At 43.3% G+C, this 22,960-nt stretch overlaps 1 protein-coding gene across 6 annotated transcripts in view; it reads right to left on the bottom strand.

Moving 5' to 3' along the window:
* The window catches only part of myo1b (myosin IB), a 306,869-nt gene that overhangs the window by 150,683 nt on the left and 133,226 nt on the right, over positions 1-22,960 (bottom strand). For 5 of the 6 annotated variants that reach the window (XM_068035658.1, XM_068035660.1, XM_068035654.1 and 2 more), the window contains exons 6-7: positions 21,219-21,265; positions 20,366-20,429 (exon numbers count right to left, since the gene is read on the bottom strand). In XM_068035658.1, coding sequence (XP_067891759.1) covers positions 20,366-20,429; positions 21,219-21,265 — 111 coding nt within the window. Of the gene's footprint in view, positions 1-2,089; positions 2,158-20,365; positions 20,430-21,218; positions 21,266-22,960 lie in introns of those variants that run through there. The other variant, XM_068035659.1, reaches the window with a different exon arrangement.

The raw sequence follows: 22,960 nt of genomic DNA, 5'->3' as shown, positions 1-22,960 counted from the left end.
TGTATCTCTAAACTAAACTAAACACTCAAGTGCTGATTTTTAAATTTTGTTTAAAACTTTATTTTGGACATGAGAAATTTCAGTTATTGAATAAAAAAAAGGAAATAAAATGTCTCCAAAAATGTTTTGAATCATTTTTATTAGTTTACTATTCTTTCTCTTTTTAAAATATTTTAGTTATTGCTAGGCTCTTCCAACTGATATTCAGGATTGTTTTCTAAGGGATTAGTAGCTTCTCTTTGACATTTTTTCACCACCTTCCTCACTTTTAATTTGTACGCTCCATATTTCTTCAGCTCTGATTTACTGTTGTTTTACTCTGACCCAATCAATTTGGTGCTACAGTGAAAGTGTGATGACAAAAAAGTGTGACAAGCAGGATGTGTGTGCTGGACACACAATTTTCATTTTTTTTTATTTCTTCTTGGGATATGAGCATCTCTGGCAAGGTCAACCTTTATTGCCCATCCCTAGTTGCCCTTGAGAAGGTGGCAGTGAGCTGCCTTCTTGAACCATTGCAGTCCATGTGATGTAAGTACACCCACAGCGCTAATTATATATAGATTATCTATTATAAATAGATAATCTAAGAATTTCTAATAAATCTAGGGCTCACAGTCTACCCTGACTGGATTGCAAAAAGGGATGAAGTTGCTGAAGTCTGCCACTGCCAACTGGTGTTCCCAGTGTTTGATGAGGTATACTAGTCATCCTGTGGTCTGAAGAATGCACTTGCACATTTTATGATGAGATGTGCTATTCAGGGCATTTGCTGTTTATCAAGTGGGAATTCAAATGCATGTTGTGTCAGTTGTCCAATTAACCGGTAACTATCCTCATGCAGTGGAAGAGGAGAGGGAAGGGGAAACAATTTATTTGTGACTGAGTTAGCTACCAAGATGCCACACATGGCAATGGGTGATTGGTATGGAACCAGTAATCCAATATCTGAGCAGAGTAGGTCTGCAGTACTCCATGATTGTTAATGATTATTTAACTCACTGAGGAAGCTGAATGTGTAGGTTTGGAACTGTTAGCTAGAAATTTTTCATTTAGTTACAGATAAATCTGCAAGCCAATGTTTTACAGGGCAGGATGATCCCAGTTAAAGAAACACCAAGGTGTTTGAAAATGTTCTGTGCTGATAAGGTATGTAGTTTAGAAGGTTAAGTTTTTGGGTATCCATTAGCTTTGACACTTGCCAACCAGCAATGTTATGGGCTTTGGTAAGTGAGTTGTGTCATAAAGGGAGAGAAGGTGTACTTCATATCAGGTAAAAAGCAGCTTAACATATATGGATTTTTCAGTAGTTTGGTTTGCAGACTGGAGCATGACAATGGGGTTCTACATCTGGTAAACAACTCGACAAAATGCCCAAACACTCCCAAATAGACAAATGACCAAGGCACTTTTACTCTCTAATGGTAAAGAAGCACTTTAGATACCTTACCAATACAATGTGGACTTGTGCCAATTAACAGAAAAATGGAGTCCTTTGTTTCAATTATAAAAGAAATACTAAACTGTTCTTGGTCTCCAGTTCATTAGCTGAGGAATCAAATATACATTGCAAAAATGTAATCTAAACAAGCTTCGACTTGTTTGGCAGAATACTTTGACATATTTTTGTAAAGTGATGAACTGGGATTAAAGAATTTTCTTTTCATGCCAATTGACACTAACTGCCAATAAATATGGCAATTTCTGCTGAGCTATCATGTCGCAGATGGCAGCAGCCCTGCAATACCTCACCAAAGTGATCATTATTCACGTAGTGAGGCTAGACTGTGTTGACAAGCTATGTGAGGGGCAACAACAAACATCATAGCCAAGCTTAAACCTGTCCTCACTGAACCTCTGCACATGGACCCTTTCCAGCAGCTGTCGCTATCCAGACTCATACCTGCATTATTTTCACTTAGATGAGGCATCAGCAAATGGGCAACATTCCTGGAACATTACCCAGTGTGAGACAGTATCTTTAAGAACAAAACCACAAGGAAAGGGAGATAACACTTGAAACCAAAACATCACTTCAACTGCTCAAACTTTTGAACATAGTTCAAAATATCTTGAAGTATATACTTACCTGAAGACAGGAGCTGCAGCGGCAGGCGGACCTGCTCTCTATCGGCGCGCGCTGAGACTCGAAAAAAAACTTAGTGACATCACGGGAAATCTGCAAGGTGATTGGTTGGGTGAGTAGCAGCTGTTAGTGTATTTAAAGAGCTTAAAAAATAAGGGGAAAGTTTTTTTTCTCAAAAAAAACCTCTGGTGATAAGGTGAGTACTACTAAAGTGCTTTTTTTAAATTCAGTGTAACTTATTAAGGACTTTAGATTGTAGTGGGTAGAACAAGGCCCCTAATGTAATTAGTATTTATTAATTAAGGGAGTAACTGATTAAGCTAAGGGTAAGTCATGACAGGAGAGCTCAGCCCCGTGATATGCTCCTCCTGTGCTATGAGGGAAATCAGGGATGCTTCCAGTGTCCCTGACGAGCATGTGTGCAGGAAGTGTATCCATCTGCAGCTACTGGCTACCTGCATTATGGAGCTGGAGCTGCGGGTGGATTCACTGTGGAGCATCCGCGATGCTGAGGACGTTGTGGATAGCACGTTTAGTGAGGTGGTCACACTGCAGGTAATGGCAGCACAGGCAGAAAACAGATGGGTGACCATCTGACAGAGTAGTAGGCGCAGGCAGGTGGTGCAGGAGTCCCCTGTGGCCATCCCCCTCTCAAACAGATATACCGCTTTGGATACTGTTGGAGGGGATGACCTCCCAGGGGAAAGCAGCAACAGCCAAGTTCGTGGCACCACGGAGGGGAGGAAAAGAGGTGGAAGAGCTATAGTGATAGGGGATTCTATCGTAAGGGGTACAGATAGGCGTTTCTGTGGCTGCAAACGAAGCTCCAGGATCGTATGTTGCCTTCCTGGTGCTAAGGTCAAGGATGTCTCGGAGCAGCTGCAAGACATTCTGAAGGGGGAGGGTGAGCAGTCAGAGGTCATGATACACATTGGTACCAACGACATACGTAGAAAGAGGGTTGAGGTCCTGCAACAAGAATTTAGGGAGCTAGGTAGCAGATTAAAAAGCAGGAACTTAAAGGTTGTAATCTCTGGATTACTCCCTGTGCCACGTGGTAGCGAGTATAGGAATAGGAGGATAGAGCAGATGAATGCGTGGCTGAGGAAATGGTGTGGGAGGGAGGGCTTTAGGTTCCTGGATCACTGGGTCTGTTTCTGGCAAAGGTGGGACCTGTACAAGTTGGATGGGTTGCACCTGAACCAGAATGGAACCAACATCCTTGCTGGGAGGTTTGCTAGTGCTGTTGGGGGGGGGGGTTAAACTAATTTGGCAGGGGGATGGGATACAGAGTAGAGGTACAGTAGGGGAGGGGGGTTGGTGAGGCATAGCCAAATATAGAAGAGAAACTGAGTCAGTCTGGAAGGCAGAGCAAATATAGACCTGTTAAGGCACAAGTGAAAAATGCAAGGCTCGATTGCATATACTTTAATGCAAGGAGTCTTACTAATAAGGCAGATGAATTGAGGGCATTGATTAGCACATGGGATTATGATTTTATTGCTATCACAGAGACATGGTTGAGGGAGGGGCAGGACTGGTAACTCAATATTCCAGGGGATAGAATCTTCAGGCGTGATAGGGGAGGGGATAAAAGAGGAGGTGGCCTTGCACTGTTGATCAAGAATTCAATTATGCAGTAAGGAGGGAAAATATATTTTTTTTATTTTAGAGATACAGCACTGAAACAGACCCTTAGGCCCACCGAGTCTGTACCAACCAACAACCACCCGTTTATACTAACCCTACAGTAATCCCATATTCCCTACCACCTACCTACACTAGGGGCAATTGACAATAGCCAATTTACCTATCACCTGCAAGTCTTTGGCTGTGGGAGGAAATCGGAGCACCCGGCAAAAACCCACGCAGTCACAGGGAGAACTTGCAAACTCTGCACAGGCGGTACCCAGAATTGAACCCGGGTCCCTGGAACTGTGAGGCTGCGATGCTAACCACTGCGCCACTGTGCGCCCCCTTAGAAGGTTCCTCAAATGAGGCCATATGGTTAGAACTTAAGAACAAAAGGCTGGGCGAGTACTACAGGCCTCCAAACAGTCAGTGTGAGATAGAGGAACAGATATGTAGGCAAATCTCAGAGAGGTGTAAAAATAATAGGGTAATAATAGTAGGGGATTTCAACTTACCTCGTATCAACTGGGATAGTCTCAGGGCAAAAGGCTTAAAGGGGGAGGAATTCTTAAAATGCATACAGGAGAGCTTTTTGAGCCAGTACGTAGGAATTCCTACAAGAGAAGGGGCAGTATTGGACCTAATCCTAGGGAATGAAGTGGTAGAAGTACCAGTGGTAGAGCATTTCGGGGATAGTGACCATAAGATTTAAGGTAGTTATGGAAAAGGGCATAGATGGGCCAGAAATAAAGGTACTGAATTGGGGGAAGGCTGATTTCAATTTGATTAAACAGGATTTGGCCAAAATGGACTGGGAGCAGCTACTTGTAGGAAAGTCTACATCAGGCCAGTGGAGGTCATTCAAAGAGGTAATAGTGAGGGTTCAGAGCCAACATGCACCCATTAAGGTGAAGGGTAGGATCAACAAGTCCAGGGAACCCTGAATGTCAAGGGATATAGAGTATTGGATCAGGAAAAAAAAGGAGGGTTATGGCAGATTCAAAGCGTTGAAAACAGCAGAGGCATTAGAGAAGTATAGAAAGTGTAGGCGGGTACTTAAAAAAGTAATTAGGAGAGCGAAGAGGGGACGTGAAAAAACATTGGCAGTCAATATAAAGGAAAATCCTACGGCGTTTTATAAGAATATTAAGGGCAAGAGGATAACCAGGGAAAGAGTAGGGCCCATTAGGGACCAAAGTGTCAATCTGTGTGTGGAGCCACAGGACATAGGTGAGGTTTTAAAAGATTACTTTTCATCTGTTTTCACTGTTGAGAACGACAAAGTAGGTGTAGAGATCAGGGAGGGGGATTGCGACATGCTTGAACATATTAACATTGAAAGGGAGGAAGTATTAGATGTTTTAGCGGGCTTAAAAGTGGATAAATATGCAGGCCCAGATGAGATGTATCCCAGGCTGTTGTGTGAGGCAAGGGAGGTGATAGCAAGGGCACTGCCACAAATTTTCAGATCCTCTCTGGCCACGGGAGAGGTGCCAGAGGACTGGAGGACAGAGAATGTGGTACCATTATTCAAGAAGGGTAGCAGGGATAGACCAGGTAATTACAGGCCGGTGAGTCTAACATCAGTGGTAGGGAAACTATTGGAACAAATTCTGAAGGACAGGATTAATCTCCACTTGGAGAGGCAGGGAATAATCAGGGATAGTCAGCACGGCTTTGTCAGGGGGAGATCGTGTCTAACTAACTTGATTGAATTTTTCGGGAAGGTGACTAGATGTGTAGATGAGGGTAAAGCAGTTGATGTAGTCTACATGGATTTCAGTAAGGCTTTTGATAAGGTCCCGCATGGGAGATTGGTTAAGAAAGTAATAGCCCATGGGATACAGGGCAATTTGGCAAAGTGGATCCAAAATTGGCTTAGTGGCCGAAGGTAGAGGGTGATGGTCAAGGGTTGTTTTGGGAGTGGAAGCCTGTGACCAGTGGCGTACCACAGGGATCGGTGCTGGGACCCTTGCTGTTTGTAGTGTACATTACTGATTTAGACATGAATATAGGAGGTATGATAAGTAAGTTCGCAGATGACACGAAAATTGGTGGTGTCGTAAATAGTGAAGAGGAAAACCTTAGATTACAGGACGATATAGATGGGTTTGTAAGATGGGCACAGCAGTGGCAAATGGAATTTAATCCTGAGAAGTGTGAGGTGATGTATTTTGGGAGGACTAACAAGGCAAGGGGATATACAATGGTCAGTAGGACCTAGGAAGTACATAGTTACAGAGGGACCTTGGCGTACTTGTCCATAGATCACTGAAGGCAGCAGCACAGGTAGATAAGGTGGTTAGGAAGACATATGGGATACTTGCCTTTATTAGCCGAGGCACAGAATATAAGAGCAGGGAGGTTATGATGGAGCTGTATAAAACGCTAGTTAGGCCATAGCTGGAGTACCACGCTATAGGAAGGATGTGATTGCACTGGAGAGGGTGCAGAGGAGATTCACCAGGATGTTGCCTGGGCTGGAGCATTTCAGCTATGAATAGAGACTGAAAAGGCTATGGCTGTTTTCCTTAGAACAGAGGAGGCTGAGGGGGGGGACACCATTGAGGTATACAAAACTACGAGGGGCATTAATAGGTTAGATGGGAAGAGACTTTATCCCTTAGCGGAGAGGTCAATAACCAGGGGGCATAGATTTAAGGTAAGGGGCAGGAGGTTTAGAGGGGATTTGAGGAAAAATGTTTTCACCCAGAGGGTGGTTGGAATCTGGAACACTCTGCCTGAAGGGGTGGTAGAGGCAGGAACTCTCACAACATTTAAGAAGTATTTAGATGAGCACTTGAAACGCCATAGCATACAAGGCTATGGACCATGTGCTGGAAAATTGGACTAGAATAGTTAGGTGCTTGAAGGCCGGCAAAGACATGATGGGCTGAAGGGCCTGTTTCTGTGCTGTATGACTCTATATGCAACATCTATTATACATCGAAAATACCAGCCCCAACACTCCATTTCAAAATGCATCGCAAATTCCAATTTGTAAGGAAAGAGCTATGGAAAAACACCATTGTAAAAGTGTCTACGTGCACCTGCAGTATCAGTAAGCCTGCAGTTGGCACAGTAAATGGTTGAATTCCACATTAAATTTGTCACTGTCACAATAGGATGACAAAGCAGTAATCAATATTGAAAATCAATGATTGTGAATCATGCTGCACTCTCACACATTAGTCACCTCGTGACTCTGCAGCAGCTGATACTTCCAGTCATCCATGACCACAAGGGTGAATGACAATCACCAACCTCGCAAAGCCAAACAGCATATCTAGAAAAGTGAAAGGCAACCTGACCTCCAGAACATAACCAATGGAGGAACTGTGGTGGCCTTTTGCGCAACTGTGGCTTTACAAAGTTTCCAGTATTCCTCAGTGCCTTGTTACCCACTGTTCTTTGCAACTCACAGATCGCATTTCAGGTGCATCGCAACATAGGAAATTGTAACCCATCACGGTCAGCTGAACTAGTGTTTGGCTAGGTAGCCCCATCAACCCCAGTTTGTGAACCACAGATATAATCAACAGTCCTGATGCTGCATTCCAAATATGCTTAGAAGAACATATTTTGGTGGCACTGGTAAGTTAAAAGAAAGACATTGAACTGTCCAGAATAAGTTACCTGAAATAAAAGCAAAGGTACTCGATAATCAAGATGCACTCATAATATTTGGACAGCTTGCCCTTGGTATGAATGAAACCATATTGCCCAGTGTGTGAAACTAATATCCTCCAAGCATATGCATTCTAGTTCCTGCCAAACGTCCCTGACCTGGTTTGCAGAAGGGGATCTAGAAACACGAAATTAGAGCTCATTCTCATTGTCAAGTGCAGCTTCTATACTGAAGTATATATTCTATACTGAAATGAACTATCTATTTTTCCAAGGCCTGGCAGAAAGCCAATAGAGCACTAACTCAGAGTCTGCCGATCCTAGTTCTACAGTATCAAGTTGGTTCCAGATTTATACCTATAAGGAGTCTAAATCTGGTGCCATACCGGTAGCATAATAGCAACAAAATATACTAGCTCTTGAAGGATAGAATCACAAAATGAAGAAGTAATTTAGATCCAAAAGGACATACAATAATTAAATATCACAAAACTACATATAGAATATTTTACAGAGCAAAAAAATTGACAAAATCTTATAACACATGAGAGCAGTCCTCTTCCTAGGAGATAATAGAAGAAGATTTTAATGTGTTATATTGTCTGCAATTCAATAAAGTTTATTTCTAAGCATTTCATTAACATTGCCCTATATACTGGTTTTAATTAGTTTAATTTTAAAATAAGCACAACACTGATTCTCTGCTAGGATTTTATTTTCCCACCAGGCCTCGGCCTTCTACTGCCATTCCATTCTGATTACTACCTACCCTCAAGGTCTTTGACATAAATCACTTCCTTAGCATTCGTGCCTTATGTGCAAATCATATTTTATGTATACACCCGTTAGTCTCCATCATTCCATCTACATGAAGCTGTGAAGTACTTAAATAATTCTTTAAATGGTACGGCAGTTTCTTTGCTGGGGAGCTGGTGTTCCCAAGCCTTGTTTTCTTCCTGCAGTGCAATCCTACTTTCAGTTTCACAGCTGTGAGAGCATGCTGGGCACAAAACTGGAGGCAAGAACTTGCTTGCAAATAATCCTTGATAGACTCAGACAGATGGCAAATCACTCCCTTAAACTCTTCGAATTCATGTCTGCTCTTACCATCTAAAGCACACAATTTATTAAACATGGTGTTATGGGAAGTTACCATAAAACCAGCTTGAGATCCACTTTCCCTTTTTTTTTAAATAATCACGGTCGGGATTGGGAATCAGAGATCCTGAAATCCAACTTCTGCTACTGATTGCAATCTGATTTTCTTGTTCCCCGTTGGTGCTAGCTCCACAGCAGACTTCATTAATTCAGCAGTAAGCAGTAGGTTATCAACCTAACCTTCCCTTTTACAAATACTAATATGTTAGTCAACCACAAAGAATGAGAAAAAGTAATTGGGCCAGCATTCTGGCTTACACAGAAATTACACCAAATTTTGCATTGGTTTCTATGCCAATCTTGCTGATGGCATCTTATATCGAAATTTCCTGTGAATGTGAATACTGGCATAAAACAAGTGGAAGTCAGTGTGAATAATCTGAGTCCAAGGAACATGCAGAACATATGCCATTCTTTAAGTCCCTCTTTATCTTATTGTTATGAAAATGAAAATTTGATGCCATCAAACCATCAATTATGCCCACTAAGTACTCATGTTTCAGAAAATGTAATTGCAGGAGCTTTTCTCTTTAAAATGTAATGGATTCTGATGCCATGTAAAACATTCAAAGATATAGGGAGCTATTTAAATCTAACTCACCTCGTGGTAAACTGATAGGATCAGGTGCAACCCTAGTTTTACACACCAGCCAACTTCATCCTCCACTGAAGTCAGAGAGGAATATTGGACGGGTTCCAAAACCAGCTTTCCTCCTGATCCTGTGGGATTCTCACCTGATGAGTTAAGTTACAATTGCCCTCATGGATAACACAATGCCAGTCTCAGTAAGAAGAAATAAACCAAACCACGAAATAAAATGCTATCAAACAAGAGGAAATGGTGTCATGCTGCATCTAACATTTTGGGCATCAATTTACACCTGTTCAGAATTGGCATAAACACAGGGTTGAGCTACGTCAATGAGCAGATATAAGTCAAGAGTGGCACAAATGAATGAGAAAATGTGTGCAAAGCAGGGCTCTGGTGTAAAACCAGCATAAATTACAATCAAATTTCCTCCAAAAAACCTGGTGCAATATTGGTGCACCAAAAACTACAAGGAAATTCTGGGCTGTTATCTCAGACTGTCCAAGTAATCTTTTAGTTCCTTTGATAATCAAGCACCTCATTTACTTTTATCTATTCAGATACAACTAACATCCCATTAGCAGACTTATAGCATGTCTCAATCTATGTATTATTAGAATTATAGGTTTATTGCAGTGCTGCATATACAATAGTATGCTTCCTACTTTATCAGCCCAGAAATGAGACAGTCAGAGCTCTGCTAACATTAAAATCGAACCAGTATTTGAAGCTCCGTGAAGCAACTGTGTGGACACACCATCACTTTAATCCCCAGACTCAGAGTAAACAGTATAACTCAAATTCGGCAGCTGCATATCATTCTCCAAGTGTCCGAAGTAAAACATCACATAAATAATGAATGCTCGTTCCTCTCAATTCTTTTGCCAATTTCATCCTCCCTCCTAGTTCCCCAAGGACATTCAGTCCTTACAGGGTGTGGCTCTGTAGATTCCACAACAACTCTGGTGCCTTGCCCAATTCATTCATGAGCCATGATGTTGACTAACAGTGAATGCCAGCGTGGCTCTGTGCTAGTACTCTCACCACTAAGTTAGGTCAAGTATTTAAGCCTCACTCCAAGATTTGAGAACACAATCTAGGCTAACACTTCAGTACAGTATTGGGTGAGCATTGTATTTTTGGAGGTGCTGCCTCTCGATGAGACGTTAAACTGAAGCCATATCTTACTACTCAGGTTGATTCCATATGAAGAACAAATGACCTGTCCTCAGTTCCTTTTCAACACTTATGAAAGAAAAGCTTGCATGACCTCAGGTCTTCCCAAAGCACTTTACAGCCAAAGAAGTATCTTTTTTGAATTGTAGATACTATTGTAATGTAAAAACATAGCAGCCAATTTGCACACAGCAAGGTCTCAAACAGCAATGTGATAATGACCATATCATCTGTTTTAGTGATGTTGGTTGTGGGATAAATATTAGGCAGGACACCAGGGCAAAGTCTGTTGCCTTTCTTCAAAATAACTACATGGGATATTTTACATCTACCTGAGAGCACAGTCTGGGACTTGGTTAAATGTCTCATCCAAAAGACAGCACCTCACTACTTCACTGGAGTGTCAGCCCAGATCTGGAGTGGGACCAGAACCATCTGACTTAGAGGTGAGAGTGCTACCAATTGACTCACAGCTCACACCTGTCAAATCCTCAATCAAAACCACCAAAGTACATTAACTATTATTTTACCTTATTGTTGTTTTTGGAACCTGGCTGTGTGAAAACTGACTGCTGCATTTGACCAAACAACAGTGACTATGCTTATCAAGTAATCCATTGGATATAAAGGGCTTTACAAGGACATGGAAGCTGTTATATAAATTCTCTCTTTTCAAATGATGGTAGGGACATCAAAGATGAGCCCAATCCCTTTCCTCACCTAATGCACTACCTGCAGTGCAATCTGGCAAGACTGGCCAATTTTACCCTTCCTAAGCACCAAAGCCCTTACCACCACCCCGGCTAGGATCAGTAACTTAGTACACATTGGAATCCAATCTGGATTCTTTCCGGTCTGCGTGACTCAGCTACTCACTAAATAAATTCGCTAAGCTATTGCAGTGGCATCAGTGGGTTTTGATATATTTATACATTGAAGTTATTAGAATTTCTTTACTACAGTCTAGCTGATACAATAGCCTGCCTTATATACTGCAACTCCGAGAGATTAAATGTGATAACAAGAGGGGTCCACACTACTTCCTGTTACTTCAGTCATTGGCACATGACTAGCGAAAATTATTTAGGTTGGAGGAGCTGCATCAGCTGACTGCATGCTGCAATTCTACCAATTTGCTTGGCTAACATCATTTCAGGACAGCAAATAAAAAAATGAGTTTTGCTGGCCACATTTGCATTATCTGCCTGTACATTTAATTTTATTGTACAAAAAAAATCATTAAAAAGGATGTTCAGAGTAAACAGATACCTCAGCAAAAACATTCAGTAAGAGTTCAGCTTTGAATGGAGCTCCGATCAGTTCAGCTGTTATTAATCATTATTTCTTAATTCTATGCATAAAATTTCTACAATCTTTAGTTTCCCAGATATAGAAAACCAAATCTAAAATACTGTGCAATACAAAAATAAAAGGGCACTATGTCCAGAGCTTAGGGCCCAGATGGTTGAAAGCACAGCTGCAAATGGTGGGCAGAAGAGAGTGGGAATGCACAAGGAGCCAGGGTTGGAAGAGTACAGAGTTCTTGGAGGGCTGTAGGACTGTAGATGGGGAGGGGCGAGGCCATGGAGAGACTTGCAAATGAGGATGAGAATTTTAAAATTGAGGCGTTGCCGGACCAGGAACCAATGTAAGTTAGTAAGCATAGGGGCGATGGGTGAGCGGGATTTGGAGCACATTTGGAAACTCTTCTGCCTTTATCCTCTGAGCACAAATTTGCAGACTGTAGAAGATAGCAGGCTGGCCAAGTGAGCATTGGAACAGTCAAGTCTGGAGTTAACAAAAGCATGGATGAGATTTTCAGCAGATGAACTGAGGCAGGTGAAAATGGGCGATGTTAGATTGGAAGTAGGCGTTTTTTGTGATCTGGAGGATATGGAGTCAGAAACCATTTTTTTTTTAAAGCTCCAAGTCTATTAGAAAGAATAGAACACTTCAAATTGGCATTATTGTCAAATGTGAAAATGGACTCAGATAAGCTTAAATGCACTGCCTCACAATCCAACAATTCTCCTCCGCTCTCCCTTCCCAAACAGTCAAAATTAGCTTTGTTCCATGTCAACATTTGCCTAACACCTGTAGCAACCTGTCAACATGGAATACAAACACAGAACAATGAAAAATGAAACAAGTTCACTTCTCATTAAAAAAACAGGAAGAACTAAAAGCCATTTTTTTAAACATTCTCCAAAGTTTGGAGAGGCAATCTACTACCAGGCCACTTAAATGTCGAGCGCATAAAAAAGGCAATGGCCTGGGAAGAATCCAGCACAATCTTCACCCCACAGAAGCCAACACCACATTAACAAACACTGACTGGGAGTTACATCAGCCTTCTGTTTGCCATTTAACATTAATATTTTCTAGATCATTAAAATTGACAGTCTACCACAAAAACCTCTCCAAAGAATTAAATTACCAATATGAAACTACATTTCAAAGTGGGGTGTGGAAGATGTTCAATACATGAATCACCTGTATCAACACAATCATGCCTTGGCTATCTATGCAACCATTCATCCATTACTTACAAACACACAGTTGCCTCTATTTTTATTACCCAATTGCCATTTCAACACCCAAAGTGGTTGCCAAGGCTTATTCTGCTCTGTGTAAATACAAACATAGAATACCAACTTCAGTGGAAATGAAAGTAGGGCCATTCTAAAACAAGGAACCAATTAGCAATGGCAATATTCTTATTCAGCGGCAAATTGAAAATCTTTGTTTTCACAGTATTTCATGAATTGATGTCTTTCATATGTATTGCGGGTGTTGACCATGCATCTAGGCTTGGGGGCAGTGCATGGGGAAAGATCAGATGGATGGGCATGCTGTAGTGAGTCAGCCTTCCACTAAAGAAACATGCTTGGTTATGCTAAAACTTTATATAACACTGGTTAAGCCACAACTGGAGTATTGTTTTACAATTTTGGGCACCACACTTTAGTAAGGATATCAAGGCCTTGGACAGGATGTAGAAGAAAGTTACTAGAATAGAACAAAGTCTATAGTTATGTAGAGAGACTGGAAAAGCTGGGGTTGTTTTCCTTAGAGCAGAGAAGGTTAAGGGGAGATTTGTTAGAGGTGTTCAAAAACATCAATGGTTTTGATAGAATGGCATAAGAATCATTAACCAAAGGACACAGATTTAAGGTAATTGGTAAAAGAACCAGAGGTGAGGAGGGGAAAAAAATGACTAGCGAGTTATGACGACCTGGAATGCACTGCCTGAAAGGGTGGTGGAGCAGATTTAATACTAACTTTCAAAAAGGGATTTGGATAAATACTTTTTTTTAATTCATTCATAGGATGTGGGCGATGCTGGCCAGGCCAGCATTTATTACCCATCCCTAACTGCCCTTGAGAAGGTGGTGGTGATGTGCCTTCATGAACCGCTGCAGTCCGTTTGGGGTAGGTATACCCACAGTGCTGTTAGGAAGGGAGTTCCAGGGACAGTGAAGGAACAGCGATCTAGTTCCAAGTCAGGATGGTGTGTAACGGAGTAGTACTTGCAGGTGGTGGAGTTCCCATGTATTTGCTGCCCTTCTCCTTCTAGTTGGTAGAGGTCGCGGGTTTGGAAGGTGCTTTCTAAGGAGCCTCGGTGCATTAGTTTAGTTTAGTTTAGAGATACAGCACTGAAACAGGCCCTTCGGCCCACCGAGTCTGTGCCGACCATCAACCACCCATTTATACTAATCCTACACTAATCCCATATTCCTACCACATCCCCACCTGTCCCTATATTTCCCTACCACCTGCCTCTACTAGTGGCAATTTATAATGGCCAATTTACCTACCAACCTGCAAGTCTTTTGGCTTGTGGGAGGAAACCAGAGCACCCGGAGAAAACCCACGCAGACACAGGGAGAACTTGCAAACTCCACACAGGCAGTACCCAGAATTGAACCCGGGTCGCTGGAGCTGTAAGGCTGCGGTGCTAACCACTGCGCCACTGTGCCGCAGTGCACATTGCTGCAGTGCATCTTGTAGATGGTACACACTGCTGCCACTGTGCGTCGGTGGTGGAGGAAGTGAATGTTTGTAAATGGGGTGCCAATCAAGCGGGCTGCTTTGTCCTAGATGGTGTCGAGCTTCAGTGTTGTTGGAGCTGCACCCATCCAGGCAAGTGGAGAGTATTCCATCACGCTCCTGACTTGTGCCTTGTAGATGGTGGACAGGCTTTGGGGAGTCAGGAGGTGAGTTACTCGCCTCAGGATTCCTAGCCTCTGACCTGCTCTTGTAGCCACGGTATTTATATGGCTACTCCAGTTCAGTTTCTGGTCAATGGTAACCCCTAGGATGTTGATAGTGAGGGATTCAGCGATGGTAATGCTGTTGAATGTCAAGGGGAGATGGTTAGATTCTCTCTTGTTAGAGATGGTCATTCCCTGGCACTTGTGTGGCGCAAATGTTACTTGCCACTTCTCAGCCCAAGCCTGGATATTGTCCAGGTCTTGCTGCATTTCTACACGGACTGCTCCAGTATCTGAGGAGTCACGAACGGTGCTGAACATTGTACAATCATCCGCGAACATCCCCACTTCTGACCTTATGATTGAAGGAAGGTCATTAATGAAGCAGCTAAAGACGGTTGGGCCTAGGACACTACCCTGAGGAACTCCTGCAGTGATGTCCTGGAGCTCAGATGATTGACCTCCAACAACCACAACCATCTTCCTTTGTGCTAGGTATGACCCCAGCCAGCGGAGGGTTTTCCCCGATTCCCATTGACCTCAGTTTTGCTCGGGCTCCTTGATGCCATACTCGGTCAAATGCTGCCTTGATGTCAAGGGCAGTCACTCTCACCTCACCTCTTGAGTTCAGCCCTTTTGTCCATGTTTGAACCAAGGCTGTAATGAGGTCAGGGGCTGAGTGGCCCTGGTGGAACCCAAACTGAGTGTCACTGAGCAGGTTATTGCTAAGCAAGTGCTGCTTGATGGCACTGTTGATAACACCTTCCATCACTTTACTGATGATAGAGAGTAGGCTGATGGGGCGGTAATTGGCCGGGTTGGATTTGTCCTGCTTTTTGTGTACAGGACATACCTGGGCAATTTTCCACATTGCAGGGTAGATGCCAGTGTTTTAGCTGTACTGGAACAGCTTGGTTAGGGGCACGGCAAGTTCTGGAGCACAGGTCTTCAGTACTATTGCGGGAGTATTGTCAGGGCCCATAGCTTTTGCAGTATCGAGTGCCTTCAGTCGTTTCTTGATATCACGCGGAGTGAATCGAATTGGCTGAAGTCAGGCATCTGTGATGCTGGGGACTTCAGGAGGAGGCCAAGATGGATCATCAACTCGGCACTTCTGGCTGAAGATTGTTGCAAATGCTTCAGCCTTATCTTTCGCACTGATGTGCTGGGCTCCCCCATCATTGAGGATGAGGATATTTGTGGAGCCACCTCCTCCAGTTAGTTGTTTAATTGTCCACCACCATTCACGGCTGGATGTGGCAGGACTGCAGAGCTTAGATCTGATCCATTGGTTATGGGATCGCTTAGCTCTGTCTATCGCATGTTGCTTACGCAGTTTGGCACGCAGATAGTCCTGTGTTGTAGCTTCACCAGGTTGACACCTCATTTTGAGGTATGCCTGGTGCTGCTCCTGGCATGCCCTCTTGCGCTCTTCATTGAGCCAGGGTTGGTCTCCTGATTTGATGGTAATGGTAGAGTGGAGGATATGCCGGGCCATGAGGTTACAGATTGTGGTTAGTACAATTCTGCTGCTGTTGATGACTCACAGCGACTCATGGATGCCCTGTTTTGCATTGCTAGATCTGTTCGAAATCTATCCCATTTAGCACATTGATAGTGCCACACAACACGATGGATGGTATCCTCAATGTGAAGGCGGGACTTCGTCTCCACAAGGACTGTGCGGTGGTCACTCCTACCAATACAGTCATGGACAGAAGCATCTGCAGCAGGCAGATCGGTGAGGACGAGGTCAAGTATGTTTTTCCCTCGTTTGTTCCCCCACCACCTGCCGCAGACCCAGTCTAGCAGCTATGTCCTTTAGGACTCGGCCAGTTCGGTCAGTACTGGTGCTACCGAGCCACTCTTGGTGATGGACATTGAAGTCCCCCACCCAGAGTGCATTTTGTGCCCTTGCCACCCTCAGTGTTTCCTCGAAGTGGTGTTCAACATGGAGGAGTACTGAGTCATCAGCTGAGGGAGGGCGGTAGGTGGTAATCAGTAGGAGGTTACCTTGCCCATGTTTGGCCTGATGCCATGAGACTTCATGGGGTCCGAATTCGATGTTGAGGACTCCCAGGGCAACTCCCTCCCTACTGTATACCACTGTGCCACCACCTCTGCTGGGTCTGTCCTGCCGGTGTGATTGCAATGTCTGGGACATTGTCTGTCAGGTATGATTCCGTGAGTATGACTATGTCAGGCTGTTGCTTGACTAGTCTGTGGGACAGCTCTCCCAACTTTGGCACAAGCCCCCAGATGTTAGTAAGGAGGACTTTGCAGGGTCGACAGGGCTGGGTTTGCCGTTGTCGTTTCCGGTGCCTAGGTCGATGCTGGTTGGTCCGTCCGGTTTCATTCCTTTTTATTAACTTCGCAGCGGTTAGGTGCATCTGAGTGGCTTGCTGGGCCATTTCAGAGGGCGTGTAAGAGTTAACCACATTGCTGTGGGTCTGGAGTCACATGTAGGCCAGACCAGGTAAGGACAGCAGATTTCCTTCCCTCAAGGACATTAATGAACCAGATGGGTTTTTACAACAATCGAGAATGGTTTCAGGGCCATCATTAGACTAGCTTTTACTTCCAGATTTATTAATTAAATTCAAATTCCACCTTCTGCTGTGGTGGGATTCGAACCCATGTCCCCAAAGAAATACCCTGGGTCTCTGGGTTATTAGTCCAGTGATAATACCACTACGCCACCGCCTACCCTAGTAGGGTAGGGTACCCTTGAAGTGTGGGAAAAAAATCCAGGGTTATGGGGAAAGAGCAGGGGTACAACATTCCTGCCAAGCTGCAAGGTACTGCGTAGGTCTCATTCCATGCTAACTAATGCACGTGTGTGGCCATTCACAAAAACAAATTAAAAAGGACCATTCACTGAAAAATCTGGCTGTGCATACCAACTAAATTTTAAAGGGAACATTGCACGGTCTAATTGGATTGCTCTTTCAAACAGCCGGCACAAGCATGATGGGCCAAATGACGACCTCCTGTGCTGTACATTCTATGATTCTATGGTTGCCAGTGTTACATGGTACAATACTGACCTGCCATTTAAAACAAACAGATCGCACGTTGGGTTTCTTCTTGCATTGCTATAAATTCACCAAAATTTTAGTATCCATACATATTCTCCCCCAGCTAATTGAAGCCATTGAGCAAAGGAAAATACAATTGAAACAGGACTTCAGTGTAACACACACACACTAATCAAAGGATAGTTACCTGGTATGAATGGAATGACACCAGACTATACTAGTCTAGACTGTTCTCAGCAGGTTACAATCAAATGTGTGTTCTCAAACACATGCTACAATTATAGTATTTCAAGTGTTGTTTAAATGGCTTCATGTGTTTCCATATAGTAAAAGTTCAACAGGATACATGTAGTGTGAACATGCTAATTAGTATATGTACAATGGTAAAACTAAAACCGGGGACCATAAAGCCTCGTCACTGCAATATTATCCAAAGTTAATCACATCATGTTTTCAGCTGATCTAGTTTATAAATGCCTCCAATTATGCTGGTTATATCTGCTGAAAACATCTTTTCACTCAACTGAGCGAAGCATGTCCAATCTGCACAATGTGTTCTGGAAGTGAGTTTTCTGCTCATTAAAACTGGGTACTGGGAGCCAGAGTCCTTGGTGACACGAAAACATTTGGGTTCTGTCCACAGAAAATAACATGTACTATTCAACAAAACTTCAAAATATAACATTAGTTGGAAATACTCAGCAGGTCTGGCAGCAGCTATGGAGAAAAACTGAGTTAACATTTCGCGTTGGTGACCTTTAAGGTCACCAACCTGAAATGTGGGACAGGATTTTCCCTCTGCGGGTGGGAAACATAAGTTCTGGGTCCTAAAACTGCTCCGAGGGGGATGGGGGGCACTGTAGGGAAGAGTCACAGGCCCTGATTTTCACAGTGGTGCCCCTTTAAATGACCGGGAGAAAGGCTCACTGTTCAATTAAGAATGGTGGGTGGGCTCTCAAGCTGGAGGACCAATCAGAGGCCTTCCAGCTTGAAAGGCGTAGCAGGCTGCAGTAGATGATAAGTAAGGGAGAGGATACTTCACAATGAAGGCACTCTCTCTCCAACTTCCTAAAACAATTTTAAAATGGATCACGCAGCCAGGCAACCACTGTGGTGTGGTTGGGGGCAGGGGGGGGGGGAGGGATGGGGGCGGACCACTCCTCAGGGAGGCCTGCAAGGAGGCACTCTAAGGCCTGCCTGGAGCGTGCTATTCCCCCCCACCCCCGCCCCCGCCCCATTCTGCTGCTTGGAGGCTGCCTCCAGGCACCTAACCTAGCCCCCCGCTATCTGTAGAGACCTGGAGGCTGACTGGAAAATTCCAGTTGGCCTCATTTAATTGGCTTCAATAGGTTCTCAATGTGTCATGTCAGCTACCCGCCGCTTGCAGCCAAGTAGCCCTGCTGCTGCCCACATCCCACCTCCACAAAATGGTCCAGAGGCGGGATGGAGCTAGCGAAGCGGCACACCGGCCGGTGGGGCTAATTTTACATCCCACCTGCCTCTGTTCCTGGCCCCCACGCGGACTCAAAATCCTGGCTGGAATTCTGTTTCTCTCTCAACCAATGCTGCCTGACCTGCTGAGTATTTCCAGCATTTGCTGTTATTATTTCAGATTTCCAGCATCTGCAGTATTTTGCTTTGTTTCAAAATATAACCTGTATATTACCAGTATTAAAAGAACCTCCGTGTGGGATATCTCAAAAACTTTCTTTAGCGAGATAAGTAGCTTTCAAAACCCTTGCAGTACAAGAACTTAAAGATTCACTGTCCCAAGCCAAAAAATAGACAGTGGAAGAAGAACAAGGACTGGCACAGACATGGACAATAAGTAACAAGGTAACACTCAGCGTTTTCCAGAAGTGAAAAAGATCCACTTGTTACCAAGTTATAAAGATCTTCCACACCTCCCCTACTTACTCATTGACACATGGGCAAATACTAAACTTCAACATAGTGCTTGGGACATTTTACTAAGTTTAAAATGCTGTTAAAGATGCTTTTTAAATGCAACTTATTGTTATATTGCAACATAACTGCCTGCAGATCCATATTTGCAGCAGTTTTATGACATACAGACCTCTCTTCATTCAAATTATTTAATTCAAAACTTCTTTGAGAACAAAACTCTTCCTGTGCTGTTTTCTTTAAATTGCTTATTGTGAATTGCTGGATAATTCATATTCCCTCTCTCCTGCCACATGACCCCTCCCCCAAATAAAAAAAACTTTGAACGGAAGGAGCAGACTGAATTCCTCTTCTGTTTCTGTAGGCCTGGGTAAACGCGACAACTTCACACCTAAATGATCCCCAGCAAGCCAGAAGCTCACAGCAAACCTACATGCCTCTCACCACCTCTGCCAAGTATCAGTACACACCCCAGAAAATTTAGATAGGAAGTAGCACGATGCAAGTTAAGAGTGCATGGGTGAGGATACCTGTGAGTGTGAAGTATATTTTCAGTACACAACTATGATCCTATGCTTCATTATAGATTGTTCATGAAATAGTGCCCAGAGCTTAAACCATTTGTTACAGATATTTGAAAGTGATCAGCGCTTTTCCTTATTTCTTAATTGTACATCTTAACTCCACATCTCACAGTACCTGAATTCCACCAGCTTAAAACCACCTTAAATGGTTAACAAAATATTAGGGGGGGGATAAATTTGTTTGCATAGTGCTGCTTCTAGCTCGATTGCCCAGGGGCAGACAGGGCTCGGTCCACTACCTGTGCAGTGTTCTTCAATGATATCATTGCCTGCCCCCGGGAATCAACACAGTCTGTGCAGCAAATAAATTTCTCCCCACTTGTCTTTGCAAATCATCCTTTCTGTGCAATACTTACAGTTGCTGATAACGCCACCAAGGGGGTCACCTTTGAAGTCAAACTCAATATCCATATACTTTCCCTGTGAAATCAAAACATTCCATTGAAATGAGTTATGAAATTGATGTAACAGAGACAACTGAGGTATAACATATGCCCCAATGGAAGGCATCAAAGAACAGTACTACAGTTAATAGCTTTTTGCCAAATGTAGTTTAAACTACATTTAAACTGTGCCCTTTTATTCCATATTAGGTAATTTTCTGTTGAACTAAGAAAAAAATTGCCTACAAAATGAATGGGCATGATTTTAACCTCCACTTGCCAGTGTCCATGTAATTTGAAAGCGGTTTAATTTTCACTGCAGGGTCTCTCACAGATGCTGTTGCAATCTAGTTACGTTCCTACTTTGTGACTTTTGCCTGGTAATCTATGGCCCAGCCCCTTATCGCTCAGAGAAGCTGATGACAAAGCCACAGATTGGTAACAGGCTGTCTGAGAAACCCTCAGGGGGCAACAGTTAACAAAAGCTGGTTTGAACCCATGTCTTCTGAAAGCTAGTAGTGCCTTACTGAACAATGTCAATCAAACTTTGTAAAGAATTTTCATGTGGCACAAGCCAAAGCATCCAGAAAGTGAATAGGATGTGACACAGCTAGGTGCTTTTATGACAATACCTATAATGTAAAAGAATTAATTTAATTCTAGCACTATGCATATCTATGTTTGATTTTGGAGGTTCAAATTGCGCTCAATCTTTCAATGAGAAAAAGAAGCAAAGTAATTTGATATAAAAATGCTTGTATTATAGTTTTCTAATGTGAAAGCCAATTGGGGCAACTCTGAGCTGTCAAACATAATAGTTACTTACGAATCTGGAAGAATTATCATTCCTCATAGTTTTGGCATTTCCAAAGGCTGGTGGAAAGAAAGCAAGGAAGATAATTAACCTTAAACCTTTGCTTCTCTCACATGGATATTTAAAAAAAATAAACTCAATCCTTCTACAATTCTATAATTTAGAACCACAAAAGGAAAAAAAATTATAAACTAGATGAGCCACAAAAACAAACATCTGTACTCCAAGGACCAGGCTTAGCATTTTATCTGTACACAAACCAATGAGAACTAGTCACTCTTTCAGTTAGAGTCACACAGTAGACAGCACTGTGCATTGCTGATTTTGATTTGCTAATTTTATGCAGTACAATTCATGATTTGTCCCAATGTATTTTATTCAGTGTTAAGTATTCCTGTAGTGTAGCCTGGTTAAGTGTTAATATTTATTACAGTTCAGTCTATGATGGTGCTATAAATCAGCATTCCTGTTCTAGAGCATTCTAGAACTGCGAAGAGTTTCCCTCTAGAGATCAAAATCCAAGTGAATGAAAACTGGCATGCTAGACTATGAAAAGATGCTCAATGTTTGACCTACATAATAAAACATCTCCTGAAGTGCCTCTGAAATAACATTACTCATTTAGAAAGCTCCAGTAGTGAGTGTTATTTAAATCCCACAGCTCCACTGGATGAATTTCAGAACCTTGACAAAGATACACCAAGTAGAAAGAAAAACATTGAACCTCAGTGAAAAAAGTGAGAATTGCATGCGTACCTCCTTTCAGGCAAGGATGGATCTTTGGCAGTGAAGTTACAGAGTCAAAGATACACCAAGTAGAAAGAAAAACATTGAACCTCAGTGAAAAAAGTGAGAATTGCATGCGTACCTCCTTTCAGGCAAGGATGGATCTTTGGCAGTGAAGTTACAGAGTGAGGTATAGTATTCTCACCTGCCTGAACGAGAGGTGGCCTGCAGATATCAGCCATTAACAGGGAATAAAAATTGATCTCCTGGAACGGAGAGTCAACATACCACTGTACTACAGAATATCAGATTACATGATCACCGCAGTGAAGGTGAGTTATTAATGTCGGATGGGGAGGCAAGCAAAGCCACACAGGAAGCAGGAAATACTAGATACATATGCATAATAAAAATACATATACACACACACATACATACATACGTATTTTAAACTTCCTTCCTACATACAGTCATAGGGCTGATATTTCCCGGACCTTTGAGGACAGGCTGGGAGGTGGAAGGGCTGGCGATATGACAGGGGAAGGCATCAGGAGAGCAGCCCAATGTCTCCTGCCGCCATGGCATAATGCCAGTGACGGGCAATTCAGCAGCTCGGCCGACCACTGGGCGAGCAACTGAACCACTTAAGGGCCACTTTCCGAAATAGCGGGTATTTTGCCCACGTCAGGAGGGCCCGCTGTCGTGTGGGGAGAGTGCCAGGTAAAGCCTGGCAGCCTCTCAGCAAGTTCCTGGGAAGCCCACTCCAATGGGCATGCCATGGTCCATGCAGGGGCCATCTGGCAGCAAAGGCCATTCCCGCAGCAAGGCACCGCTGGTACATCACAACCACCCCCATCCCCGATCACCAGGCCTGCCTGCTTGGCCCTGGTTTCCTCTCCAAAACCTACCTGATCTCCGAGCACACCTTGCCATGGAAGCAGCCTCTCCCTGCGGTTGCAGCCTCAGCAATGGCCGCAGCAGCTACTTTGCTACTGGCCCGCTGATTGGCCAGCAGCTCTAGGGGGCAG

Source organism: Heterodontus francisci, chromosome 7 (assembly GCF_036365525.1).
Source record: "Heterodontus francisci isolate sHetFra1 chromosome 7, sHetFra1.hap1, whole genome shotgun sequence".
Taxonomy (NCBI): Eukaryota; Metazoa; Chordata; class Chondrichthyes; order Heterodontiformes; family Heterodontidae; genus Heterodontus; species Heterodontus francisci.
Note: the sequence above shows the minus strand (reverse complement) of the source record. Positions and strands in the feature narration are given on the sequence as shown.